Genomic DNA, 23,785 nt, shown 5'->3' with positions numbered 1-23,785 from the left:
TCTCCTACAGATATACCTATGAGTTTTGTTCCGTATTTTGGTAAATCAAGGTGAACAGGAACCAATTGATATACCGGACTTATATTCCCGAAGAACAGCCTAGAAATATCAATCACCTCACAATAATCTTAATCGTATGGTAGCGAAACAAGATATTGTGGAATCACAAACGATGAGACGAAGATGTTTGTGACTACTTTTTATCTTGCCTATCATAGATTAAATCTCGAGCAAATCTTAGAGAAGATATTACTCAACCACGATAGAAAACAACAATATCAGAACACGCAACTACAGAGAAAATAGTTGGGTCTGGCTTCACAATCCCAATGAAGTCTTCAAGTCGTTAACCTACTGGGTTTTAGAAAAACCTAAGGTTAAAGGAGAATCGACTCTATTCGCAACTAGTATCACACATAATGTGTGGGGATTAGGTTTCCCAGTTGCTAGAGTTCTTCTTTATATAGTCTTAAAATCAGGGTTTTCAATCAATGTTACCTTGGTAAAAAAATCATTCAATATTCACCGTTAGATGAAAGCCTGATTAGACTCAATCTAATATCTTTCAACCATTAGATCGAACTTAGCTTGTTACACACAAATGGAAAGTGACTTCATTTAGATATGGGTAACCGTACCTAAACGTGTACACCTTTATTAGCTCAACAATATTTAACCGAAGTTAGCCATATGAACACTTTCATATCAACCTTATTCATCTGAACCATAACTAGTTCAAATGACTCAAATGAAACTATTTCTAGAGTTGTTCAATTTTTTATATTCTCATAGAAGTATACAAGACAAAATTGAAGCAGAATCGATTTTGATTCACTCGAATCAATTCATGAACATTATAGCCATGGTTTGCATAAGATTGCATTCCTAATTATATAAATGTATTAGTTCATGTACAAATCGATTTTAGAACATAAACCACTCAAGTATACAAACGGGCACACATACGTAAGTAGCCGTACTTGGACTGTGTTCGCCAGTATGCAAACGGGTACGCATAATGTCGTACATTTCCAAACTTCAGTTAAGTCCAGTACGCATACAGATACGCATACTATAGTACCCGGACTTCAACTGACTTCGCCAGTATGCGTACATGTATGCATACTCTAGCTGTCGGACTTTGCCTAACCTCGCCAGTACGCGTACAGGTATGCATACTCTAGCTGCCGGACTTTGCCTGACCTCGCTAGTACGCACACTGTGCTTAAATCCAATTATGGTTAAGTGTTCTAAACTCCCATTTCAATCATTGAAACATTCTTAGAAGACGCCAATAGTTGTCTCACACAAACTATTAGGTTCGAAGCAATTTTCAAGTGATCGAATGATCACTATGAAACATTCCCAGTCTACATCCAATGACTGTCTCACACAAATCATGTAAGATGTTACAAGGCGATTTTCACATGATCTTCTTTTAACTTTCGTCAAGAATATAAGATAAACTTTGGCTGAAGCGAAAACTTACCAACACATATTTCGAGAAATATTTAAGCGAGTTAAACTCAGCTCGAAATATCAAATGTGTATAATTGAAGTCTATATAGCTATACGACTTTTGTCTCAAATAGGAGATAGATTAGATAGACTTTTGAGTGATAGATGAGTTCAAGTCTCCACATACCTTTTGTTGATGAAGTTCCACAAGATACCCTTAGTAGTTCTTCGTCTTCAATCGATGAACGTCGTGAAGTCTAATTCTCAACTGCACTTTTTATCCTAATCCGAGACTTAGCTATAGGTAGACTAGAAATCAAGACTTATAGTTTTGGCAACTAAACTTGAAAACAAGCTTGAGATAGCAACGCTTGCGAGTTCGACCGAGAAGTGCTCTAATACTTACTATAATTTAGGATCACATGTTCTGCATATAGAAAATATTAATATGAACTTAGACAGAGAGAACATGGTCAACTAATACATGATAAAGTAGGAGATAACACAGTAAAGATATACTTGACTTTTGTTAAGAGAGGAATAGACAATCACTTAGGTATATGACTTAGTCTAGGTTTTGTTTCTGCTGGAAGTTCTTCCGCTTCCATCTCCTTATCATTTCTGATGGAAGAAATTACCTTATAAACAAGGTTAGAAGGGATCGATCTCCTACTATATAGACATGTGTCATCCACTCAGCCATCATGAGTTGGAGGCACATCCTTAAGTCTTCAAAATATAACTAGTATGCCACTCAATGGATGAACTTGTAGTACTTTAGCTTTATGTACTCATCCCCAAAACAGATTGTTTTGTCTTTAGTACATGATCAAAACCTTAAGCACACACTTGATTGAGATTAGGCTAATCCATTGTATTAAACTAAACATGATTTGTTTCTAAATCATTAAAAAGCTAACAAATGTCAGTCGTTTGAACTTGTGACTGACAGTCATGAAGCTCATAATGGTTACATGGTACTCTCATTTTATGCATGCTAGTGAACTCTTGAAGAAAATGATCTACTGGACCGGAAGAAGAAGAACACCATCAAAGATCCATCAACGATGAATAAGTTTACTATAAGTATTTTGTCTTTCTTATTTTTTTAAGATTTATGTCAAATATATAAGTTTATTAACCGCTTGTTGTTTAATTGAAAATAGAAGGACAATTAAAAGATGTAAAGGAGAGGCGTTGTTGGTTGAAGAACAAAATAAGTACATTTACTTTGGTGGAAATTATTGTTGATAACGAAGGTGCCACGGAAATGTTCCCTCAAGCAAGTTTTGAACCAAAGAGCATCTCGTAGTTCAACAGGTGGAACCCAGAGAAGTATAAGCAGAGTACAACAATTTACTATACCAAAGACTAATTTTGAAACTATCCTTTAAATATATTGTTTTCTCTACCAAACAACACTCACCTAATTTCATAACTCAACAAATTTCATTTGATTATCTATTCTATCAAAATCATTTCATATCTCTATAACTATGACATCCTATGATACAGCTGAAGATTTAGCCACAATGAAGATGAGGGAAACTTGTTTAAATACCCCTCCTTTTTTTTCATTCTTTATAAAAATATCCCTAAGGGGTATATTTTAAGTGGATAATAAAACTTAACTAGTACTTTTTGGACAATTAAAATGAACTAGTATGTTCTTCACGTGTGAAAACATCAACTTAACCTACTTTGGAGGTTGAATTGACTTAATACTATTAAGATGTGTCAAAACTAAACCCTAAAAACTTGAAAAATACCCTTGAAGGGTATTTGTGAAGAATCTTTTAAACAAAGGGTATTTATGAAATTTCCACTCATAACATGGTATAATGAAACCCGATGTGAAGATGTTCAAGATGAAAGGGTTGCACCAGCCTTTTTGGGGAGGGTGTGGATCGAATATGTGCGAGATCATGATAATACAAAGGGAAGGTCTCTACAACAAATTTGTGATAGGTACTAAGGTATCCAAAAAGGGATGGTTGATTATGTAACCATACAACAACTGATTTTTTGTGACAACCATTGAGGCTTGTCGATCCAAAAAAGTTCGTGTTTGTTTTCTCCTAACTCATTTGACTCGTCTGAATCTGACTGATATCACCCGATTTATCTGGATCTGACTCAATATGTTTGTTTTTTGGGTCAAATCCCATCCGACTCAAAAATATGTGAGCCAGTAGCTTGATCCTATGAATCAAGGGTATTTCATTCCCTGACTCAAATGGGTCCGAGTTATGAGTTAAGTCTGAGTCAGATCACGAATCAAATCTGATTCAAAATCAAAAACAAATGCTCCGACATCCGACTCGAGACGAGTCAGGGGCCGAGCCAGATTCATATGCCGAATCAGCAAAAACAAACACTCAGCTGTTTTATAATTTTGAGTCAGCTGAGATGATTTAGATTCAGACGAATCAGTTTAGTTGGATTAGAAAATGACGAAACAACCTCTAAATTCTGTCCAGCAAAGAAAGTGCAATAAAACGCGGCCAATGCAGAGAGGAGGGATTTGTTGGACTTTGGGATTCTACAAACATAACTACTGCTATAATGGCAATTCGATTTTAGTAAACTGCATTTATTACTGTACCTACAAATGGACAAAATCTAATCCAGCATATTTAAAAAAGGGAAAAAACTGAATGGACTTATCCTGATCAGTGATCACAGTATAAATCCAGGCATATGCACTTCAAAAATAAGCAACCTATACTTCCACATTATATCTTACAAGCAGAAAACTAACAATGGATACTGCAAAGTTAATCACAACCAAAAAGATGTTTCTCTTTTTTGTGGGTTGCACGCTTCTCATTGCTCTTCATGAATGTAAGTCTGTTAATACATTTTCAATCTTTTCTTTGCTTAGAATGTTGTTTCCTTTGCAAGTATATTAATTTCGAACCCTTTTCCAATCCCCACTTTAACTAGGTACTGAAAACATTCCAAGGAGCAGCAGTCCTAAGGAAGAAGAGAAGATGATGAAGCCTACAGCATCTGCTAATTTGGATTGCAATGAAATGAAGTGCGCGGATCAACTACCTTGTTGGTGTTGCTACGAGCGATCAAAGGGAACATTCTGTTTACCAACAGAAGATAGTTGCAAAACCGTTTGCAATAATCTCCCACCAGCCACCCATAATTAAAAGCATAAGCTCAACATGATAAGCCTTTCCAGTTTCAATTATCATGCAAAAATAAATGCAAAATTGCATCTTAGGATTTCTTGTGTTTTCTTCATGCGAGTGAAGTTGCTACATCTCTGTGTGATTAATGTAATACTAATAATAAAACTTCGCTAATAAACGATATTTCGGATACGATGTCGAATGGATATCCATGGACACCCTCAGGCAGGCCTACATGATCCTCAGTTAATGGTCAACTCGAATCAATAATTGCAGGATAGCAAAAATGGATACAGATTTTGCTAACTGGGAAAAGCCTTTTTCAATAAAATCCTGGGACCTGGGAACAAATAATAGTACGTACAAAATTAAATGTGAATTTTGTTTTCTGAAAATCCTACCGACAGGAACCTCATGCAGTTGTAGTGTGTGGTAGGCCTAAAATGTACTAATCTTTATTACTTGATTCTTAATTATTACTCTTTTACTTTAGTGCTGAAGCTTAATTGGAAAAGAGTCTCCCTCCATATTACAGATAAGAAGCACATGTCTCATGTCTGTAACTTTTCAGACTCTTTGGTTACGGATCATTAGTATAGAGGAAGCTAGTATTGGGATGGTAATTTAGTCAGGCTGCCATCATGGTGCATTTCGGTGTCATTGTACCGGAATTGTGTTATCCAGGCGATGGCGAGACCCACCGCTCCATTTGCGGATTGATTGTTTGACGCCTGTCTGATTCTTGGTAGCAGGTCGTTATTCAACTGTTTAAAGAGCATCAGGAAGGAGGGAGAGGGACGGGAATGTGATTCTGGATAGAGTGCCGCATAAACAAAGTATGTTGTTTTGCTTGCGCCTGCTTTTTGTCGATTCTATTCGGTTCGTCCGGCCAAAGCCAAAAGAAAGGGTGAGGGAATAATGCTAAACTGGTCAAATTGATGTACAAAGAAAAGAATTATGTGTATGTTTTATTCAAAATTTTAGCAAGACAAAGTCACAAAAGCAGCACTAAATTGGTGTCATTATCTTTTCTCTTAAATGGGTACTTGTTAAAATACACTTTTCCATCACTCTTTTTTTTTCCTTTTCTTTCTCTTTCCCATTATCCAATCCAGCAGAAAAACTCCACTTGAAAGCCAAAGCTTTTTTATGTTCAATTGTCATATTTATATTCTTTTCCCTTCTAATGAATGTCATAGCTGCTTTACAGTTCTCTTTAGCTAGCTAGCTTATAATCAACCCACACAATATACAGCAGACTCATACATTCTACCAAGACAGAATAAAAGAGAGGAAAATAAGATCTTATAGTTGTTGAAGAAAAATAAGAAGATATTATCAAATGGGTTCAACTTCATGCAATGGAAGTAATAGTAGTAGTAGTTCTTATGATTTGTCATTTAAGATTTTATTGATAGGTGATTCAGGTGTTGGCAAGAGTAGCCTCCTTGTTAGCTTCATTTCTAATGATACTGCACCGGAGAACCATCTTTCACCTACAATCGGTATGTATGGCGCTAATTCAGTTACTAAGTTCTTGTTTTGTTGTCATCCTGCTAACTAATTCGTTTTTCATGTTCATGGGCATAATTTTTATTTCCTTGTCACAATTGTAGGTGTGGATTTCAAGATCAAGCAACTGACTGTTGGTGGGAAAAAATTGAAGCTTACAATTTGGGATACTGGTTAGTTTCCTTCTAAGCTACCCATAATTTTTTATTCAATTACTTAGAAAAAATCTTCAGATTTCACTCGTGATTGATTCATGTCTAGAAATTTTGTTGAGTTGTGTAGCTTTTTACCCTGGCTTGTCAGGTAGTAACTTATGATGCATATCTTGCTTTTGCAGCTGGACAAGAAAGGTTCAGGACCTTAACCAGCTCTTATTACAGAAGTGCTCAAGGGATAATTCTTGGTATGTCGATTCAAATTTGTAAAAAAGATTCGTCTAGATGTTTTTAAAGCAACAAAATCAGCCATTTTGGTTCATTTGAGCAAAACAGATTAAACTGATTCAGTTTCTTACTTGTTCTAGTCTATGATGTTACACGACGAGAATCGTTTACAAACTTGTCAGACGTATGGGCAAAGGAGGTAGAACTCTACTCAACTAATCAGGATTGTATCAAAATGCTTGTTGGGAACAAAGTCGATAGGGTAAGAAGTGCTCCTCTCTGCTTCTATGCTCTATGCTAATTAACATTCTGTACAAGAATCTCATTTTCAACAGCAGAAATGAAAAATTGTCATATTGACCAAGGCATATTGTTTTAGGATGTTGAAAGGGCAGTCACAAGAGAAGAAGGTGTCGCTCTTGCAAATGATTTGGGATGCTTATTTCTTGAATGTAGTGCAAGAACTCGAGAAAATGTGGAGAAGTGCTTCGAGGAACTTGCTTTGAAGGTACATTTCTCTTTTCCTTATTATTAACTAGGAATTTTCATTACACCCTGGAAACTTTGCAGGTATCCTTGAGCTCGAAATTTTGTTTTGCTGGCTCCTTGCTGTTTACTCGTGTATAACATCTGTGTGCTCGTTCTACGATATTGGATTGTTGTGCAGATTATGGATGTTCCAAGTTTGCTAGGCGAAGGATCTAATGCAGTTAAAAAGAACAACATTCTGAAACAAAAACAGGAATATCAAACGCCTCCAAGCAGCGGCTGTTGCTCTTAAGGGTGCCACATAACAAACAGAGACACTTGAGAGTTGGGAAAAACAAAGATATCAAGCCAGTTCCCAAGCAGCAGGCATGATAGAAAAACTCCGAATGAGATATGATGTAAATGTTTTTAATTTTCTTTCAAAATGTGGATTTCTTAAAGAATTTGTTTAGTAATGCCAGTGATTGCATAACATCAACTAGATAATGTAAAACATACCAATGCTACCTAAATCACCTATACTTTTCTCTTTCAAGTTCACTTTTTATGTTTCTACAACAACTTGAGCTTGAAAATTAAGATTTAAGCTTGAAAATTAAGTTATGTTGGATTCACCCTAAAGAAGACAACTACCACATCTAACAGGCTCTTGCAGCAGCAGCAGCACTGCGTTTTCTGGTTCTGGAAACACCTGGATGTAGCCAATCAGAAGGAACAGTCTTTTGCAAGAAATTGGGAAGCATAGAAGAAAGATGACAACAAGGCCTGATGAATATAATTAACAGATTAAATTTGTAATAGTTTGATAACAGTAAGCCTAATAAAGATTATTAACAGAGTAAAGAAGACAACCAATTCATAGTTTTTGTAAAGTAAAGCCTAATAAGGTATCCAATTTGTCACTACAGACTAATGGAGAGACTATAAACCCATTGGTTTTTAATCAACAAGTGAGATGACGCCAACGCCTTCAAAACATTGGCACCTGCTAATGATTTCAAGAGTTACACTATATCACATCTGTTTTGTCACTGCCTTCAGGAACTACAGCACGCTGATCTCGCGGGAGCAGCAGAACTGCTGGCAGGGTCTTGTTTGACTATCTTGATGGTAGGTACCTGCAGCAAAGAACATCAGAAGCCAGAAACTTAGTATTTGGACTCTAACAACTAATATTTGTTCATGTGACTTTAAAGATTACCTCAGCTTTAGTTTCACTTTCTGCAAGTCTTTGCTTTACATCCTTTGCAATTGAGAAGAAAACCTCCTCTACATTAAAGTTCGTCTTTGCACTCTGCAAAAAAGTGGTTCAACAGTGAGAGTGAGTCAACTGACAAAAAACTTGATACCATTCCCTCCAAGATATGAAAAGAGAAAGAATAAACTCACTGTCTCAAAAAACTTGATACCATATTCATCAGCTAGAGCCTGACCTCGTGAAGTTGGAATGGCCTATCAAAAAAAGATTAGTTTGTCAATAATTTACCACATTTCAAGGCAGAAAAGAAAATCTCACAGAATTGACTAAGGCTACTGTAATTTACCCTCTTACTCTCATCCATATCAGCCTTGTTGCCCACCAATATTTTGTTAACATTATCTGATGCATGTTGCTCAATGTTCTTGATCCAGTTCTTAATGTCTAAACATATCTTGGGTCAAGATCACAAATACCAATGAGGAACCATGCAAGAATTGGTAGTAGTCCTAGAGTCCAGCGAGTGAATGAATCCAAATGAAATGAACAGAATAGACAAATAAAAACTGAGGTGGATACTGTTAAAAGAGGATTCGTCGGTGACATCATATACAAGCAATATACCCATAGCTCCCCTGTAATAAGCTACATGATACGCAACAAATAATACGAACTGTTAGACATTATAACAAGAAACCATAGAAAACGACGATGTCCGAGCTTAACCAGGTTAAGCTGTATACAACCTAAGAACAGTATGACAAGGATAGACCTTATATAAACTTATCAGCAATATGACTACATACCTGTGGTAATTGTCCGGAAGCGTTCTTGACCAGCAGTATCCCATATTTGCAATTTGATACGTTTCCCCTCGAGCTCAACAGTCCTAATCTTGAAGTCAATCCTAAAGAGAAGCACCATCCTTGTTTAAGAAAAACTGTAAAAACAGATCGTACCAAACACTCCCAAATTGAAAAGTGATGATACGCACCCTATTGTAGTGATGAAACTTGTGGTAAACGAATCATCAGAGAAACGCAAAAGAAGGCAACTCTTTCCGACTCCTGCAAACATACAAGTCCATCATTAAAAAAAACTAGTAATAGTATTGTCTTCTCACTTCCATTCTATAGCAAATGAATAATTACTTTTCAAGTGAAAATGAAACAATTGACAGATGAGAAGCTTAATTACTAAAAATAGCCCAGAAAAACTCGATACTATGTGATGACACACCAAGTACTAAGTACAGGAAACTAGAAACTATTTGAGCTAAGATTTGAATACAAGATGATGAACTAAAGAACGAACTTAATCAATTGTTGGTAGAACAAAAAATGCCCAAAACTACTATTCTTAGAAACTGAAGCCAGTACTTGGTGAGTAGAACTACTAAGGCACTCAATAGAACAAAATATAGAAATTGAATCGTTCGTGTATGTATCCATAACATTGGAGTAACCTTCATTTGAAAAATTAGAGAAGATATAAGATTGATATGCTTCACACACAAATGAAACACCAGATAGATTGACATCTTAAAGGTAACGCCTAGGTAGGTTGTGTATAATTATTTATATCTCTACTTCCGATTTCTACACAATAAATCAAAATTAGGGATATCCACATTCAAACATATTGTCTCTTATATCATCACCATGTACAAACTATGCGGGTATTGAGCCATTGGAGTTGATAAATCTCCACGACAACAAGAAATTGGACAAGTCACTTGTAAGGAAATTACAACGATGAGTTGTGTTTGTAGTATCGATCATGAAACTAGTTTCATATCTGAAATTCCTAAAAGAACCAAGGACATGATTATCATGTATAAAACACAGAAAAATAAGCTTTCGCTAAACAGTCATAGGTAAAAATAAGCTTCAGTAAGCTAATCGAACTAATTATTCAAAGAAACACACATCAAAAGAAGAAGTTTCACTTTCCTATTTTCACATCCCCTCAATCAAAGACTAAATCATAAACAAAATCATCAGCAGCAGCAAAAAATTGAGCATCATTTCTTAACCTAAAATAAACCCAAAAACAAAACCCTCATCTGATCAAAGCTAATTAACCATATCATACACACACAGAGAGTTACTGAATTTGATGAAATCTAAAACACCAGAAATAAAAAAAATAAAAAAACCTAGTTATCAACATCATCTGATTCTGAAAAGGGGAGAAATAGAGAAGGAAGACTTGCCGCTGTCACCAATGAGAAGAAGTTTAATAAGGAGATCGTAATCAGCTCTAGCTCTTGCAGGTGCTACTGCCATTTTCTTCTTTGATTCTTTCTTTCTTGACTTGTCTCTGACTCTTTTCTCTATTTCTTTCTCTCTACTGAGTCTGATGAAGAAATATTTCAAAGAGAATAATCAGGAGGTACCAAATGATTATAACAAATGGAGTTATAAATAATTACCACCGAATTATATGACCTAATTCTATATTTTATTTTGGGGTTTTTCGGTTATGTGAATGTATTGTTTGGAATCTTTGGATAAAAAGAAGGAAAAACTGTCGTCGTGGTGGTGGCGGGTCCCATATACAACTGTTACAGGAGAGGTACGAACGACAACCCCAATGCCAATGCGCCCTTTATGGTTGGAGTAAATATTATCCTACTGTCTGGTGCGCACTTGGTTAGTATAGGACGGTGACACGTTCACAATGGTGTAAATAAAAACTCATGGCATAAGATTATATAAGAACGATTTCAGTAGGGTGGGCAAACAAGCAAATTTGTCGATTCCACTCCTAGGGAAGATAGGGCTGACGGACAAATTGGATGGCCAAAGGCTCAACCCAAACTCATCTCGTCTCAAATTGAGGTGATCGACTCTGCTTGAGACGAGCAACTTTAATTTAGACGATCGACTAAGTTAGATGAAAAAAAGTTCCTAGGTGATCAACTCTACACCGGAAATTTTTTATAATTTCACTTGTGATCTCAAATTCTCAAGCTCTCAATCAGAAGAAAGAAATTCTTTAAAGAAAAATGGCAAGTTCATCGCATACGCATAATACCTCAACAGAAAATGTTTCAGCATTAACAGTTCACGGTCCAGAGTATTGTCTGGACGAAGAAAAACTATTTGCAAAGGTTATGTACCATCGACGCTTGATCCTGTCAATGGTGTTCAATGACAACATGATACGCTTCGGGGAATATTTTTAAACAATTTTGTCAGGAACCTGGGAATCTAAAAAATATCGTGATGTTGCTGGATTGTCAGGTCGTTTTAATACAATCAACAAAAATTTGAACAGTTGGGTGGCTTTGATGATGCAAATGGACCTTTGCAAAGCGAGTGCTGACACTGAAGTTGACGTGGTAAGTCGCATTTCAAATTATTTAATTGATTTTTAAAATATGTTATGTTTGTTGTAATAATTAATTTATAAAGATTTAATCACTATAGTGGGTAATTCGCTTTCTTGGAATTCCGGTAAACCATTCCTAACTTCAATAGGATTTAAAAAAAAAAACTAATGAATCTTTTATTGTCTTATTTTGATATGGTTTTTTTTTCATATTATCATTCAAATCTCCTATAGCTCTGTATTCTTTTAGTTTCTCTAATTCTCTGTCAGTGCTCTTTGAGTGAGAAAATCTCAGTAGTAATTTTCTGATTAGGCTAACTTAAAGTCGAGCAGTTTCATTGGAGAATTGTTAACAATATTTGTATAACTTATTGAACAGACACCAACTTAGAGATTCATAGAAATAACCATAAACGTAGATAATAGATATTCATAGAGTCAACCTTCATACATAGAGATTCCTAAAACAAACTTGGATAACAACTTTACAGAGAGTACCTTATAAACATACCAAGATAACTACTATTAAAATAAACATGATTAAGCAACCCTCCTGATTTCTGCTGAGGCCATTACTGTTCCATTTCTTCTTCTGCTTCCTCTATTTGTGCTTCTTCATAATGGTATTTTACTCTCTTCCTATGATAGCGAGCCTCTCTCCTGAAAACATAGTCATAATCAAACCCCGGAGGCATCTCAAAACGATAAACTAGTGCATCTAGAGGTCTCCCTTGCTCCATCTTAACTTGAATTCTAGCCTTAGCTTTAGGATCTAACTTATCCCTTTCTCCTCTGCTCATGTTGCAATATGCCAATCACTTCTCCTGCTTTGTATAAAGAAAGACCACACCATCGCAGTTCAAACACACAAAGTAATGAAGTTTATGCATATGATTATCACTACATCGCATAACCCTAGTTGAGAATATACGAACATCTTTAGGGACAATTTTGTGATTACAAGCCATAGTTCTGTGATTTTTTTCTCTTTCTTTCACTCTTTATAATTCTTACTATCCTGTGTGATCTTTAGGCCTTAAAAAAGCTTAGACAAACTATTTGGTTTCCTAGCATTTAAGTGTGAAAGAAACTCTTTCCTTTCCTAGCATTTAAATAAGCTTAGACAAACTTTTTGCTTTCCTAGCATTTAAGTGCATGCAAGTTAAATCTAATCAAACTCATCCTTTTGTTTTCCACACGGTAAATTTAGACCATCTCTTCTCATTCTGCGAGATGATCCTGCACTTCTCTTTGCAATCTCTTTGCAATCTAATGATACCTCTGTGTTAGTTTTTGATACGCGTCTAAGTGTATTAATTCTATTTAAATAAATAATTGACTAGTGTGATAGGCTAATATTTTGACTAAATGGACTAATTTTTATTATCAACCCATTAGAACTGATTTGTTTATCCCGTTCCTTCTATTAAGTATTATGTATACTCTAGTTAGGGGAAAGACACCTCTTGCAGAGAATAAGTCGAATTTCGTGAAAGAAGAGTACATTTCTTACTTCTTAGTATGAATTTGTTTTTTTAAATATTCTCTTATAACTCGTGATTTGGTCAATCACTCGACCAATTTAGATCTGGTATATGTTGGATATATGTATTTCATTCCTCAGTATAAATGATGTGGTTTATGAATTGATTATACAAATCAAATAGAAATTAACTAAATAATGCTCATCTTTAATTAGTTTTATTTGAAATATTATTACTTGTTGAGTACTGATATTAAGCATTTCATGAGGTTAGCCACCGAGTCAAAATGTTGGAATGGAATTTTGGCAAGTATAACGCCTGACTGTGTATACTTGATATATTAGTCGTATCATGAAATGGATTGGCTTTGAACTGGTAAAATGAGAATCTCATTTAGATTATCAGAAATTCTTGTGTAGGGAAATTGTTGTTGTTTTGGTTACAAAAATCTTTGGTAGATAGAATACTTGGTAGCCGAATCTGTTTTATACGTTTTTTGACAACCACTAGAATGGTGTTACATTACTGACCTTATAGTTTTGTTCAGTTGGCCTATAAAGTAATGTTTCCTTTGGGTTTATAGTGTTCCTATTATTGATCAATTGGTTTTGGATGCAGTAATTGATTGAATGACTTTGGATTTTGTGAAAACCATTAGCATACCACTAATGTACAAACTATTTGTAACACTTGTGTTTGATCACCCTTGAATATTGTAGTAACCATGTACACATGAATGATTATTTCTTTTAACTCTGTTGGGACTAAGACAAGCGATTCTATGTCAGTTGTCCCATTCTTTGTATTGGCCTTGGTTACACATTATTGCTTGAAATCTTAAATGGATGTAAAGATTTGTGGATCTTTGTAAAATTATCGGTATACTGCTACGGTGTCTCATCATTGCGATGTTGTTGGTGATATCCTTTGTTAGAGATGATTGCTACCCAAAAATGGTAGTTCATATCGTATGGTGGGAGTTAGTTGTTGCCGTTATGGTAAATTCATACTATCTAAACTAAGGATGACGAACTACGGTCGTGCTTGATCCCTTCGAGCACCGGAGAGGGTATGTAAGCAGCCGCTTCGCGGTTCAGCACAACTCTACAAGGTTGTTCATATCATCTGAATGCCTTGGTTACTGCTTTGCAGTTTATACCATGTATTCAGAGATGATTGCAACCTTGGAAAATATATATATCATTGGCAACTAGCCAGTGGTGGCTGGTAACCAGAACTTCCTTGACGTTGGCAATTGACCATCTGTTATTTTGGGCAATCGGCCTTCCTGGACGTTGGCAATCGGCCATCTGTTATTTTGGGCAATTGACCCTCTATGAATATTGACAATTATCCATATGTTATTTTGGGCAATTGGCCTTTTGTGAATTTTGGCAATCGGCCATCTGTAATTTGGGAAAATGGCCTTTTGTGAATTTTGGCAACTGGCCATCTGTTATTTGGGCAATTGGCCTTCTGTGAATTTTGGACAATCGACCATCTGTTATTTGGGCAATTGGCCTTCTGTGATTTTTTGCAATCGGCCATCAGTTATTTGGGAAATTGTTGTGAATTTTGGGCAAACGGCCATCTGTTATTTGGGAAATTGGCCTTCTGTGATTTTTGGCAATCGATCATCTGTTATTTGGGCAATTGGCCTTCTGGGAATTTCTCGGCAATCGGCCGTCTTTGATTTTTGGCAATTGGCCATGTTTTTTATTTTCGACAACTGGCTGACTCTTCTTTTTGATAATTGGAAACATTATGAAATTTTATGAGTATTATGGTATGTGACATATGCTCATAGAATTCTAAACTTGAGACTAATGAGAATTCTACCATGTGCAGGATTATTAGTGGACAAAAATTTTACTTGAGTGGCATATCAGAGAGTCGGATCTTTCCAAGCGAGTCCTAACCCGGACCGCTGAAAGAAAAAATTCTCTGGTCCGTCACAGTAGGTATTTGAGCAGTTCCGGATCATTCGGGACTGTGAGTTTTGGACTCGTCAACGTTTTTGTTGTAGTGCGAATACATGTATTCTTCCTTATTTATAAGTTTTATTTTTAACTTGGGGACGAAGTTATTTTTAATGGGTTAATGGTGTGACGCTCCATACCTTTTTCGACCTTAAGTGAAGCTATTTAAGGGAAATCTACCCCTACAATGCTTAAAAGTCTAATATTTCAGAGCATTTAACACTTCTTAAATTATCCCTTAGTGATCCTAATAGTGATGATTGGTATATGTGATGAACACTTAAGCATGTTTCACATGTGTCATCCAAAGAGGTACTTAGGGGCATTTGAGTAATCTTTTATACATGGAAAATAAAACAGAAAGGAGAGGGGAAGGGGGATCGAGATCCTTTTTTGCATTTTCTCTTTCTCTATAAACTGTAGAAAAATGAAGAGAAAGTGACTGAAAACTTGGATTAGGGAGCTTTGTAGATATTTACGTATATGAATTTGTTGTTGAAGTTGCTGCGATTGTCTTATTTTGAAGTGGATTTAAAATTTGAATACATCTTAAGATCTGTCGGTTGGATTATGATGAAAATTGTATAGGTAATATTTCATTGTGTGATAAAGGTGCAGTTAAAATTTAAAGAGGATCGGGTCACATCTACTACTGAAATTAGTGTATGAGTTATGACTGCGTTCTGCAGGATTGAACCCTGGATAGTCAGCTGATCTTAACTTTTATCATTATCTGTACATCGGATTAAGCTGAAAATTTAGTATGTTGTTTGATTCCGTATGGGTGACTTACTGTAAAAATTTCATGCAATTTTGATCATTGTAGGCATGCCAAAGTGTGAGAGAATCAGGACTGACTTCTGCAGGTTCGTAGTGCAAGCAGTCTGATTCGAGTTCAGATTTCTTTTTAACCGACATTTAGAATACTGTGATTTTTGGATATGTTTTATGTTTTAGTTTTATGGGTCACCTAGATTCTGTAAAAGTTTTACGACGATCGGGTAAGATTAGCTATTGGAAACCTTAAAAATGTGGGTATGTTTTAGTTCTATGAGGTAAGGGTTTCTTAGTTTTGAGCCTGTTTAAAATGGTGGGTATCTGTTGAATTAGATATCTTATCCTAGTGATTTCTCGAAATCAATGAGATAGGTATTATCAAGGGTTTAATGAGATAATTTCAAAGTTGAGAAGGAATGAAATATTTCTGGGACATAAAATCAGCCAAGAAGCATGGTGTTGTTGCCGTTAATTTTTATTGTGTTGAATAGTTATGGTTTGAAAATGTCCAAAATTGTTGGGTTTGCATCCAACTCGAATTTACAGGTGGTGAAGCTATTAAAGTAGATCGAACCAATTAGGGGAAAGACACCTCTTGTAGAGAATAGGACTGCACAGCTACCGCTTGTTGAATATCCTGAAAGAAGAGTATATTTATTACTTCTTAGTATGAATTCGTTTATTTAAATATTCTCTTATAACTCGTGATTTGGTCAATCACTCGACCAATTTAGAGCTGGTACATGACATATATCTGTATTTAGTATAATGATGTGGTTTATGAATTGATTATACAAATCAAATAGAAATTAACTAAGTAATGCTCATCTTTAATTAGTTCTATTTGATATATTATTACTTGTTGAGTACTGATATTAAGCATTTCATGAGGTTAGCCACCAAGTCAAAATGTTAGAATGGAATTTTGGAAAGTATAATGTTTGACTGTGTATACTTGATATGTTCGTCGTATCATGAAATGGAGTGGATTTGAACTGGTAAAATGAGAATCTCATTTAGCTTATCAGAAATTATTGTGTAGGGAAATTATTGGTGTTTTGGTTATAGAAATCTTTGGTAGATAGAATACTTGGTAGCCGAATCTATTTTATACGTTGTTTCGACAACCACTATAATGGTGTCACATTACTGACCTTATAGTTTTGTTCAGCTGGCTTATAAAGTAATGTTTCCTTTGGGTTTATGGCATTGCTATTCTTGAGCAATTGGTTTTGGATGCAGTAATTGATTGAATGACTTTGGATTTTGTGAAAACCATTACCATATCACTAATGTACAGACTGTTTGTAACACTTTTGTTTGATCACCCTTGAATATTGTAGTAACCATGTACACATGAATGATTATTTCTTTTAACTTTGTTGGGACTAAGGCAAGCGATTCTATGTCAGTTGTCCATTCTTTGTATTGTCCTTAGTCACCCATTATTGCTTGGAATCTTAAAATGGAGATTTGTGGATCCTAGTAAAATTATCGGTATAATGTTACGGTGTCTCATCCTTGCGATATTGTTGGTGATATCCTTTGTAAGAGATGATTGCTACCCAAAAATGGTAGTTCATATCGTATGATGGGAGGTAGTTGTTGCCGTTATGGGCAATTCATACTATCTAAACTAAGGATGACGAACTACAGTCGTGTTTGATCCCTTCAAACAACTGAGAGGGTACGTAGGCAGCCACTTCGCGGTTCAGCACAACTCTACAACGTTGTTCATATCATCTGAATTCCTTGGTTACTGCTTTGCAGTTTATACCATGTATGCAGAGATGATTGCAACTTTGGAAAATATATATATCATTGGCAACTAGCCAGTGGTGGCTGGTAACCAGAACTTCCTTGATGTTGGCAATCGGCCATCCGTTATTTTGGGAAATTGGCCCTCTATGAATATTGAAAATTAGCCATATGCTATTGTGAATTTTGGCAATCGGACATCTGTTATTTGGGCAAATGGTCTTTTGTGAATTTTGGCAATCGGCCATCTGTTATTTGGACAATTGGCCATTTGTGAATTTTGGGCAATCAACCATCTGTTATTTGGGAAATTGGCCTGTGATTTTTGGCAATCGGCCATCTGTTATTTGGGAAATTAGTCTTTTGTGAATTTTGGGCAATCGACCATATGGTATTTGGGCAATTGGCCTTCTGTGATTTTTGGCAATCGACCATCTGTTATTTGGGCAATTGGCCTTCTGGGAATTTCTCGGCAATCGGACGTCTTTGATTTTTTGCAATTGTCCATGTTTTTTATTTTCGGCAACTGGCCGACTCTTATTTTTGATAATTGGAAACCTTATAGAATTTTATGAGTATTACGGTATGGGACATATGTTCATAGAATTCTAGACTTGAGACTAATGAGAATTCTACCGTGTGATGAATTATTAGTAGACAAAAAATTTACTTGAGTGGCGTATTAGAGAGTCGGATCTTGCCAAGCGGGTCCTAACTCGACCTGCTGAAAGAAAAAATTCTCTGGTCCGTCACAAAATGCCCCTAGAAAATTCCTCTGTCTTAGGAAAGAGAACCTTTCCTTTCAATTTACCTGAAAACTTCATCCCTTTGGTTGAGTCAAGCTCGGAATCATTCCGTTCTGCTAACTCAGAAACATATAGAATTATTAATTCAGTGAGGGCCTATGAATTGGAGCTTCAAAATTCTGGACTTCTTCAAGATTTCCCAAACCTGATACGGCCCATTCCATCTGCTGGTTCTCCGAAGACATTTTTTTTTTCTTAATCCATTCCATTTTATTACTCATCAAGGCAAAATTACAAATCAAAGTCAAAACTGAAAGTTATTTACACAACAAAAATAAAACTGAAAAATTAAACAAAAATGAAAAGCAGGTCCATTAACCAGAAATGAACTACAAGCCCATTAACTCATAAGCTCAACAGAACCTGTAATATATTTTTTCAGGCAACTCCATTGAAGAGAGAAAGCTAGGTCTTGTTGTGTACTTCTGACAAATCCCCATGCTTAGTCCTGCACCCTTTTTTTCCATAGCATCTGCTGTGAAATTTATTTCTCTCAGACTATGCACAAATTGAATCCTCCAGAATCATTCTTTTATTCTATATCATCTTGCTTGAATTATCCAAGGCGGCTTTCCATATGTACAAGTTGTTATTGCTGCATTAGAATCAGATTGAATACAAATATCAAACATGTTGTTCTTCACTGCCCATTCAGCTGCTCCTATGCTATCCACTATTTCAGCAATGAAGTTTGTTGTAATGCCCAGACCTCTTGATTCTGCATATATAAACTCACCTTTCTCTCCTATGCACACAAAACCAAATCTCGCTGCCCCGAGATTACCTCTAGAAGCACCATCACAACAGATGAGTGTCTGATTTACTTCAGGGAGGTAAAATATCACTTCAACAATCTTCTAAAGTTTTATTGGTTGGTTTCTTAACTCAAAATATTTGAAGACCATGTAGTCATAACTATAATCCCACATGAAACTCTTGATTCTCAAAGCACAGTCTTTTGTGTACTATTTTATTCTCATCTTGAATCTTCCCAAATTCACTTTTTCATCTTTAAAGCATATCCTGTTTCTTAAAAACCAAATTTTCGTCATTTTTATGGAAGCAGACAGTATCCATATATTCCTTTACTGCTCCACTTTTATGCTTAGAAAAGTTCATCGAATCTTCATAAGATTTAGGATTGCAAAATAAAAAAATTCCACCCATCCATTCCTAGATTAACTAACTGAAATTACATTTCCACAAAATATGCTTAATACTGTCAGTATCTTTCCCATAGATATAACATTTGAAGCTAAGTTGAAACCTTTTCCTTGCAATTTCTCATCAGTTGCACAGATTCCTTGAACTATTTTCCATATGTTACTAGCAGTAGTTGGATGTAAAACTGGATGCCATACATATTTAGCCCAATCCACCTTATTGTATTGTTTTCTAATCAATTCAGCAGCAGAGGATACAATGAACTCACCTGACATTGTACCATCCCAAATTCTTCTATCTTCCTGTCCTGATATAACTGGCAATTCTTCCACTTGTATATATTGTAGCAATCTCTGAGGAATCAACCATTCACCATCCACAATCAAGTCTTCTAACTTCATATTTTCATTCTGCAGCATATAATCATCCTCAGCAAATAACTCCTTTGGAGGCTTTTCTTTGATCCAAGTATCATTCCACACAGAAATCCGTGTACCATTGCCTGTAATCCATCTTGTGTGTTGCTTTACATCTTCAATAAACCATTTTAAACCAAGCCATACTGAAGACTTTTTGTAACCAGTTATCCATTCTCCCTTCAAATTAGTAAACTTTGCTCTCATAAACCTTGCCCATTCAACATCAGAGTTTCGAATTTTCACACCAATTTCATCAACAATGACTTATTCACCACTTCAAGTCTTCTTATTCCAAGTCCTCATTCCTCCATTGGAGAGCATGTTCTATCCCATTTCAGAGTTACACATTTTCTCTCATATGGATCACCTGTCCATAGAAAATTCCTTATCAACCTTTCACATATGTTCATCACACTTGAAGGCCACTTGTAAACTGACATATTATAAATTGGAATGTTGCTTAATATAGATTTCACTAGATTTAATCTGTCCTTGAAATACAACATTTTTCTAATCCAACTTGCCAATCTGTTTTGTAATAACCACTCCCCAAACTGCGCTTGTCTTCATACCCCCTGGTTTTAAAATAACTCCTAGATACTTGTCAGGAAAATGAAAGAGATTCATTTGAACCTCATTAGCAATTTGCTGCTTTCTTATTTCAGTTACACCCCCAACAAACAATTTGCTCTTGAGATGATTGATTACCTGACTAGAAGAACTTTGATAATCCTGTAACAACTTCATCACTTTTTGCATATTTCTTTTGTGACCATCAAAGAACAAAAACACATCATCTGCAAATAAAAATATGAGTTTGATGTACACCTCTGTAATTTACCATGGGTATTATTTTATTTTCTTCTACCATGTTGGTCATACTCCTACTCAACACATCTTCGCAATTACAAAAAAGAATTGGCGATAGTGGATCACCTTGCCTCAATCCTCTGCTAGCTTCAAAAAAACCAACAGGACCACCATTCACTAACACACAAATTCTTGCTGAGATAAACAGTTAATGGATCCAATTCACACACCTTTGAGAAAAACCAAATTTCTTCATTACTTCAAAAAGAAACTCCCAGCTCAGTGAGTTATAGTCCTGTGTAATATCCAGTATTAAACCTATATTTCCACCTCTCCTCTTTGTATCAAGTTCATTTATCATTTCAGATGCCAAAACAACTTGTTCTTGTATACATCTTCCTTTAATGAATTCCCCTTGTGGAACTGAAACAAATTTTTCTAACAATCCATACGTCTTTGTTGTCATTATCTTAGTAAGAATTTTAAAGCTGAAGTTGCTGAAGTCAATGGGCCTAAATTGATTTGGCCTTCTAGCACATTTTACCTTTGGCAGAAGAAATAAGAAGTTTGAGTTCAGACCTCTTGGGATGATACCCTCTCCCCAGCAGTATTGGATTGATTTTATCAAATCTCCTCCTATTATCTCCCAAGCAAATATGTAAAAAACACCTGGAAAGCCATCTGGCCCAGGAGAACTATCTGCATTAAGTGAAAAAACAACCTCATTTTATTTCTTGAGCTGAAGGAATACCTTCTAACAGTTTATTATCATCTGAGGTTACTACTTCAGGAATAGCATCAAAGATACCCTCAGCAAAAGTTACATCTTTGAATCTAAACTTATCTTCAAAATGCTTTTCTAAAGAGTTTGCAATCAGTTATTGATCAGTAATGATGGTGTTATTATCATCCTCAAGTTCAGTTATAGCATTTGCATTTTGTCTTAATTTAATTGAAGTATGGAAGAATCTTGTATTTGCTGCTCCATCCTTTAACCACTTCTCTCTAAATTATTGCTGCAGAATTGATTGATATTGTTGAGTAAGAATTTCATGTTTCCCTATGGCCACAACCAAATTATTCAATAAGGTAGTATTACTTGGACTCTTGTCTGATATTAAAGTTGCTTCTAAAACCTCCTCCTCTACCTTTTCTAATTTCACTCTAACATCTCCAAAGACATCCCAGTTCCACTCCTTAATTTTTAACTTCATAATCTTCATTTTCTGCATAAAGACAAACATAGGATTACCTCTCACTTCCTCCTCCCATATTTTTTTTCTCGATCTCTTGAAATCCTCATGTTTTAATCAGATTTTTAACACTCTAAAAGGAACGTTTTTGGGTTTAGGGATATTAACACAAGAGCCCAGCAAATGACTGTGATCAGAAATACTTCCCATTTTTAGGTTTAGGGATATTAACACATGAAACCAAATAAATCTCCATGACCTGACGGTTTCCCTACTAGCTTTTTTAAAAATAACTGGGGAATAGTGGGACTCAAGTAAGCGCCACTGTCCAAAACTTTTTTCAGACTAATTAATGAATCCTGAACTAAATAGAACTCATCTTTTCTTAATTCCCAAGCTTAAACAGCCTAAAAACCCTAGTCAGTTTTTCCCAATTGGTCTCTGTAATACTATATATAAGCTAATAGCAAAAATCCTAGCTAATAGAATTAAACCCTTGTTAAACAAAATATTATTTCCAATTCAACCTGCCTTTCTCTCGTCTAGGAAAATATCTGATGACATAGTAGTAGCCCACGAAATAATAAATTCATTTTTTTTAAAAGAAAGAAAAAAACGGGGTGTTTAGGAATCAAGATTGGTATGTCAAAAGCTTTCGATATAGTCAATTGGGAATTTCTTTTAAAAGATCTTAAATCTTTAGGTTTTAGTAATGAGGTTTGTACTCTTCTTGAACAGTGCTTCTCTACTACCTCGATCTTTGTTCTTCTGAATAGGACACCTGGTAGGCAATTTAATCATACTAGAGGATTACGCCAAGGACATCCTCTTTCCCCATACTTATTTATCATCTGTATGGAGATATTCTCCAGACTTCACTTTTATTGGAGCAGAAAAAAGTCCATCATGGAGTTAAAATATCCCCTAAGAGTGAACCACTTTCTTACCTCTTCTTTGCTGATGATTGCCTTTTGTTTGTTAAGGAAGATCTAGTAGAATGTAGAAATCTTCTTCTAGATATTGATAAATTTAGTAAAGCCTCTGGTCAGTTAATAAAATTTGAAAAATCTAGAGTCTTTTTTAGCAAGAAATTTGAACCCAAACATCAAAGAATGATGTCAAAACTCTTAAAAATCAAACAAATCAATTTTAAAGACCCCTACTTAGGTGCTCCATTGTTCATGGATAGATCTAAAATCAAAACTTTTGACTTTATTCTTGATAAAATGGAATCGAAGTTAAAAGGTTGGAAAGGAAAAGATCTTCCTCAATCCAGCAGAATGGTGCTGATAATATCTATTCTATCTAGTGTCCCAACTTTCCAAATGAGTTATTTTAGAATCCCAAAAACGATTACTAAAAAAAATCAATGCTATTCAGAGAGACTTTTGGTAGGGAAAGGAAACCAATTCTAGAGGGTTTTACCCTAAAGCCTGGCAAAGTATGTATAAACCTATTCATGAAGGAGGTCTAGGATTTAGAGATGCTCATAAGTTTAACCTAGCAATGGTAGCAAAGCTTGACTGGAGACTTATTAGAAAAAATATTCTCTTTGGGCAAAAACTGTTAGAGCATTGCTCGGTCGAACTCGCATGCGTTGCTATCTCAAGCATGTTTGTCAATGTTAGTGATCAAAACTATAAGTCTTGATTTCTAGTCTACTATAGCTAAGGTCTCGGACTAGGATAGAAAGTGTAGTTGAGATCAAGAACTTCATGACAATCATCATACAAGACGAAGGACTACTCAAGGAACCGGTGGATCTTCATCGACTAAAAGGTATGTGGAGACTTGAACTTATCTATCACTCAAAAGTCTATTTATAGTTTTGTTATATAGACTTAGATTATACACATTTGCTATTTCGATCCGAGTT

At 35.5% G+C, this 23,785-nt stretch overlaps 2 protein-coding genes and 1 long non-coding RNA gene across 3 annotated transcripts; 2 read left to right on the top strand and 1 right to left on the bottom strand.

Moving 5' to 3' along the window:
- Positions 1-4,111: 4,111 nt before the first annotated feature.
- Positions 4,112-4,795, top strand: LOC113309708. Its single transcript, XR_003340710.1, has 2 exons — positions 4,112-4,302; positions 4,405-4,795. It is a non-coding gene; the product is annotated as an uncharacterized LOC113309708 (long non-coding RNA).
- Positions 4,796-5,648: 853 nt separating this feature from the next.
- LOC113309705 (ras-related protein RABC2a-like) lies at positions 5,649-7,309 on the top strand. The gene is made up of 6 exons (XM_026558216.1): positions 5,649-6,106; positions 6,218-6,286; positions 6,451-6,516; positions 6,637-6,758; positions 6,876-7,004; positions 7,164-7,309. Exons 1-6 carry the CDS (start codon positions 5,944-5,946, stop codon positions 7,275-7,277), a joined length of 663 nt encoding a protein of 220 aa, XP_026414001.1. The 5' UTR covers positions 5,649-5,943; the 3' UTR covers positions 7,278-7,309.
- A 427-nt stretch (positions 7,310-7,736) lies between these two features.
- On the bottom strand, positions 7,737-10,653 carry LOC113309707 (ras-related protein RABE1d-like). Its single transcript, XM_026558217.1, has 8 exons — positions 10,399-10,653; positions 9,178-9,250; positions 8,990-9,090; positions 8,763-8,828; positions 8,530-8,627; positions 8,375-8,437; positions 8,187-8,279; positions 7,737-8,103 (listed from the first exon to the last, which is right to left on the bottom strand). Exons 1-8 carry the CDS (start codon positions 10,469-10,471, stop codon positions 8,023-8,025), a joined length of 648 nt encoding a protein of 215 aa, XP_026414002.1. The 5' UTR covers positions 10,472-10,653; the 3' UTR covers positions 7,737-8,022.
- Between the last annotated feature and the right edge of the window lie 13,132 nt (positions 10,654-23,785).

The sequence above is a fragment of the Papaver somniferum genome, chromosome 9 (assembly GCF_003573695.1).
Source record: "Papaver somniferum cultivar HN1 chromosome 9, ASM357369v1, whole genome shotgun sequence".
In the NCBI taxonomy this organism is placed as follows: domain Eukaryota; kingdom Viridiplantae; phylum Streptophyta; class Magnoliopsida; order Ranunculales; family Papaveraceae; genus Papaver; species Papaver somniferum.
The sequence above is the reverse complement of the archived record's forward strand: the minus strand, read 5'-3'. Positions and strand labels throughout refer to the sequence as shown.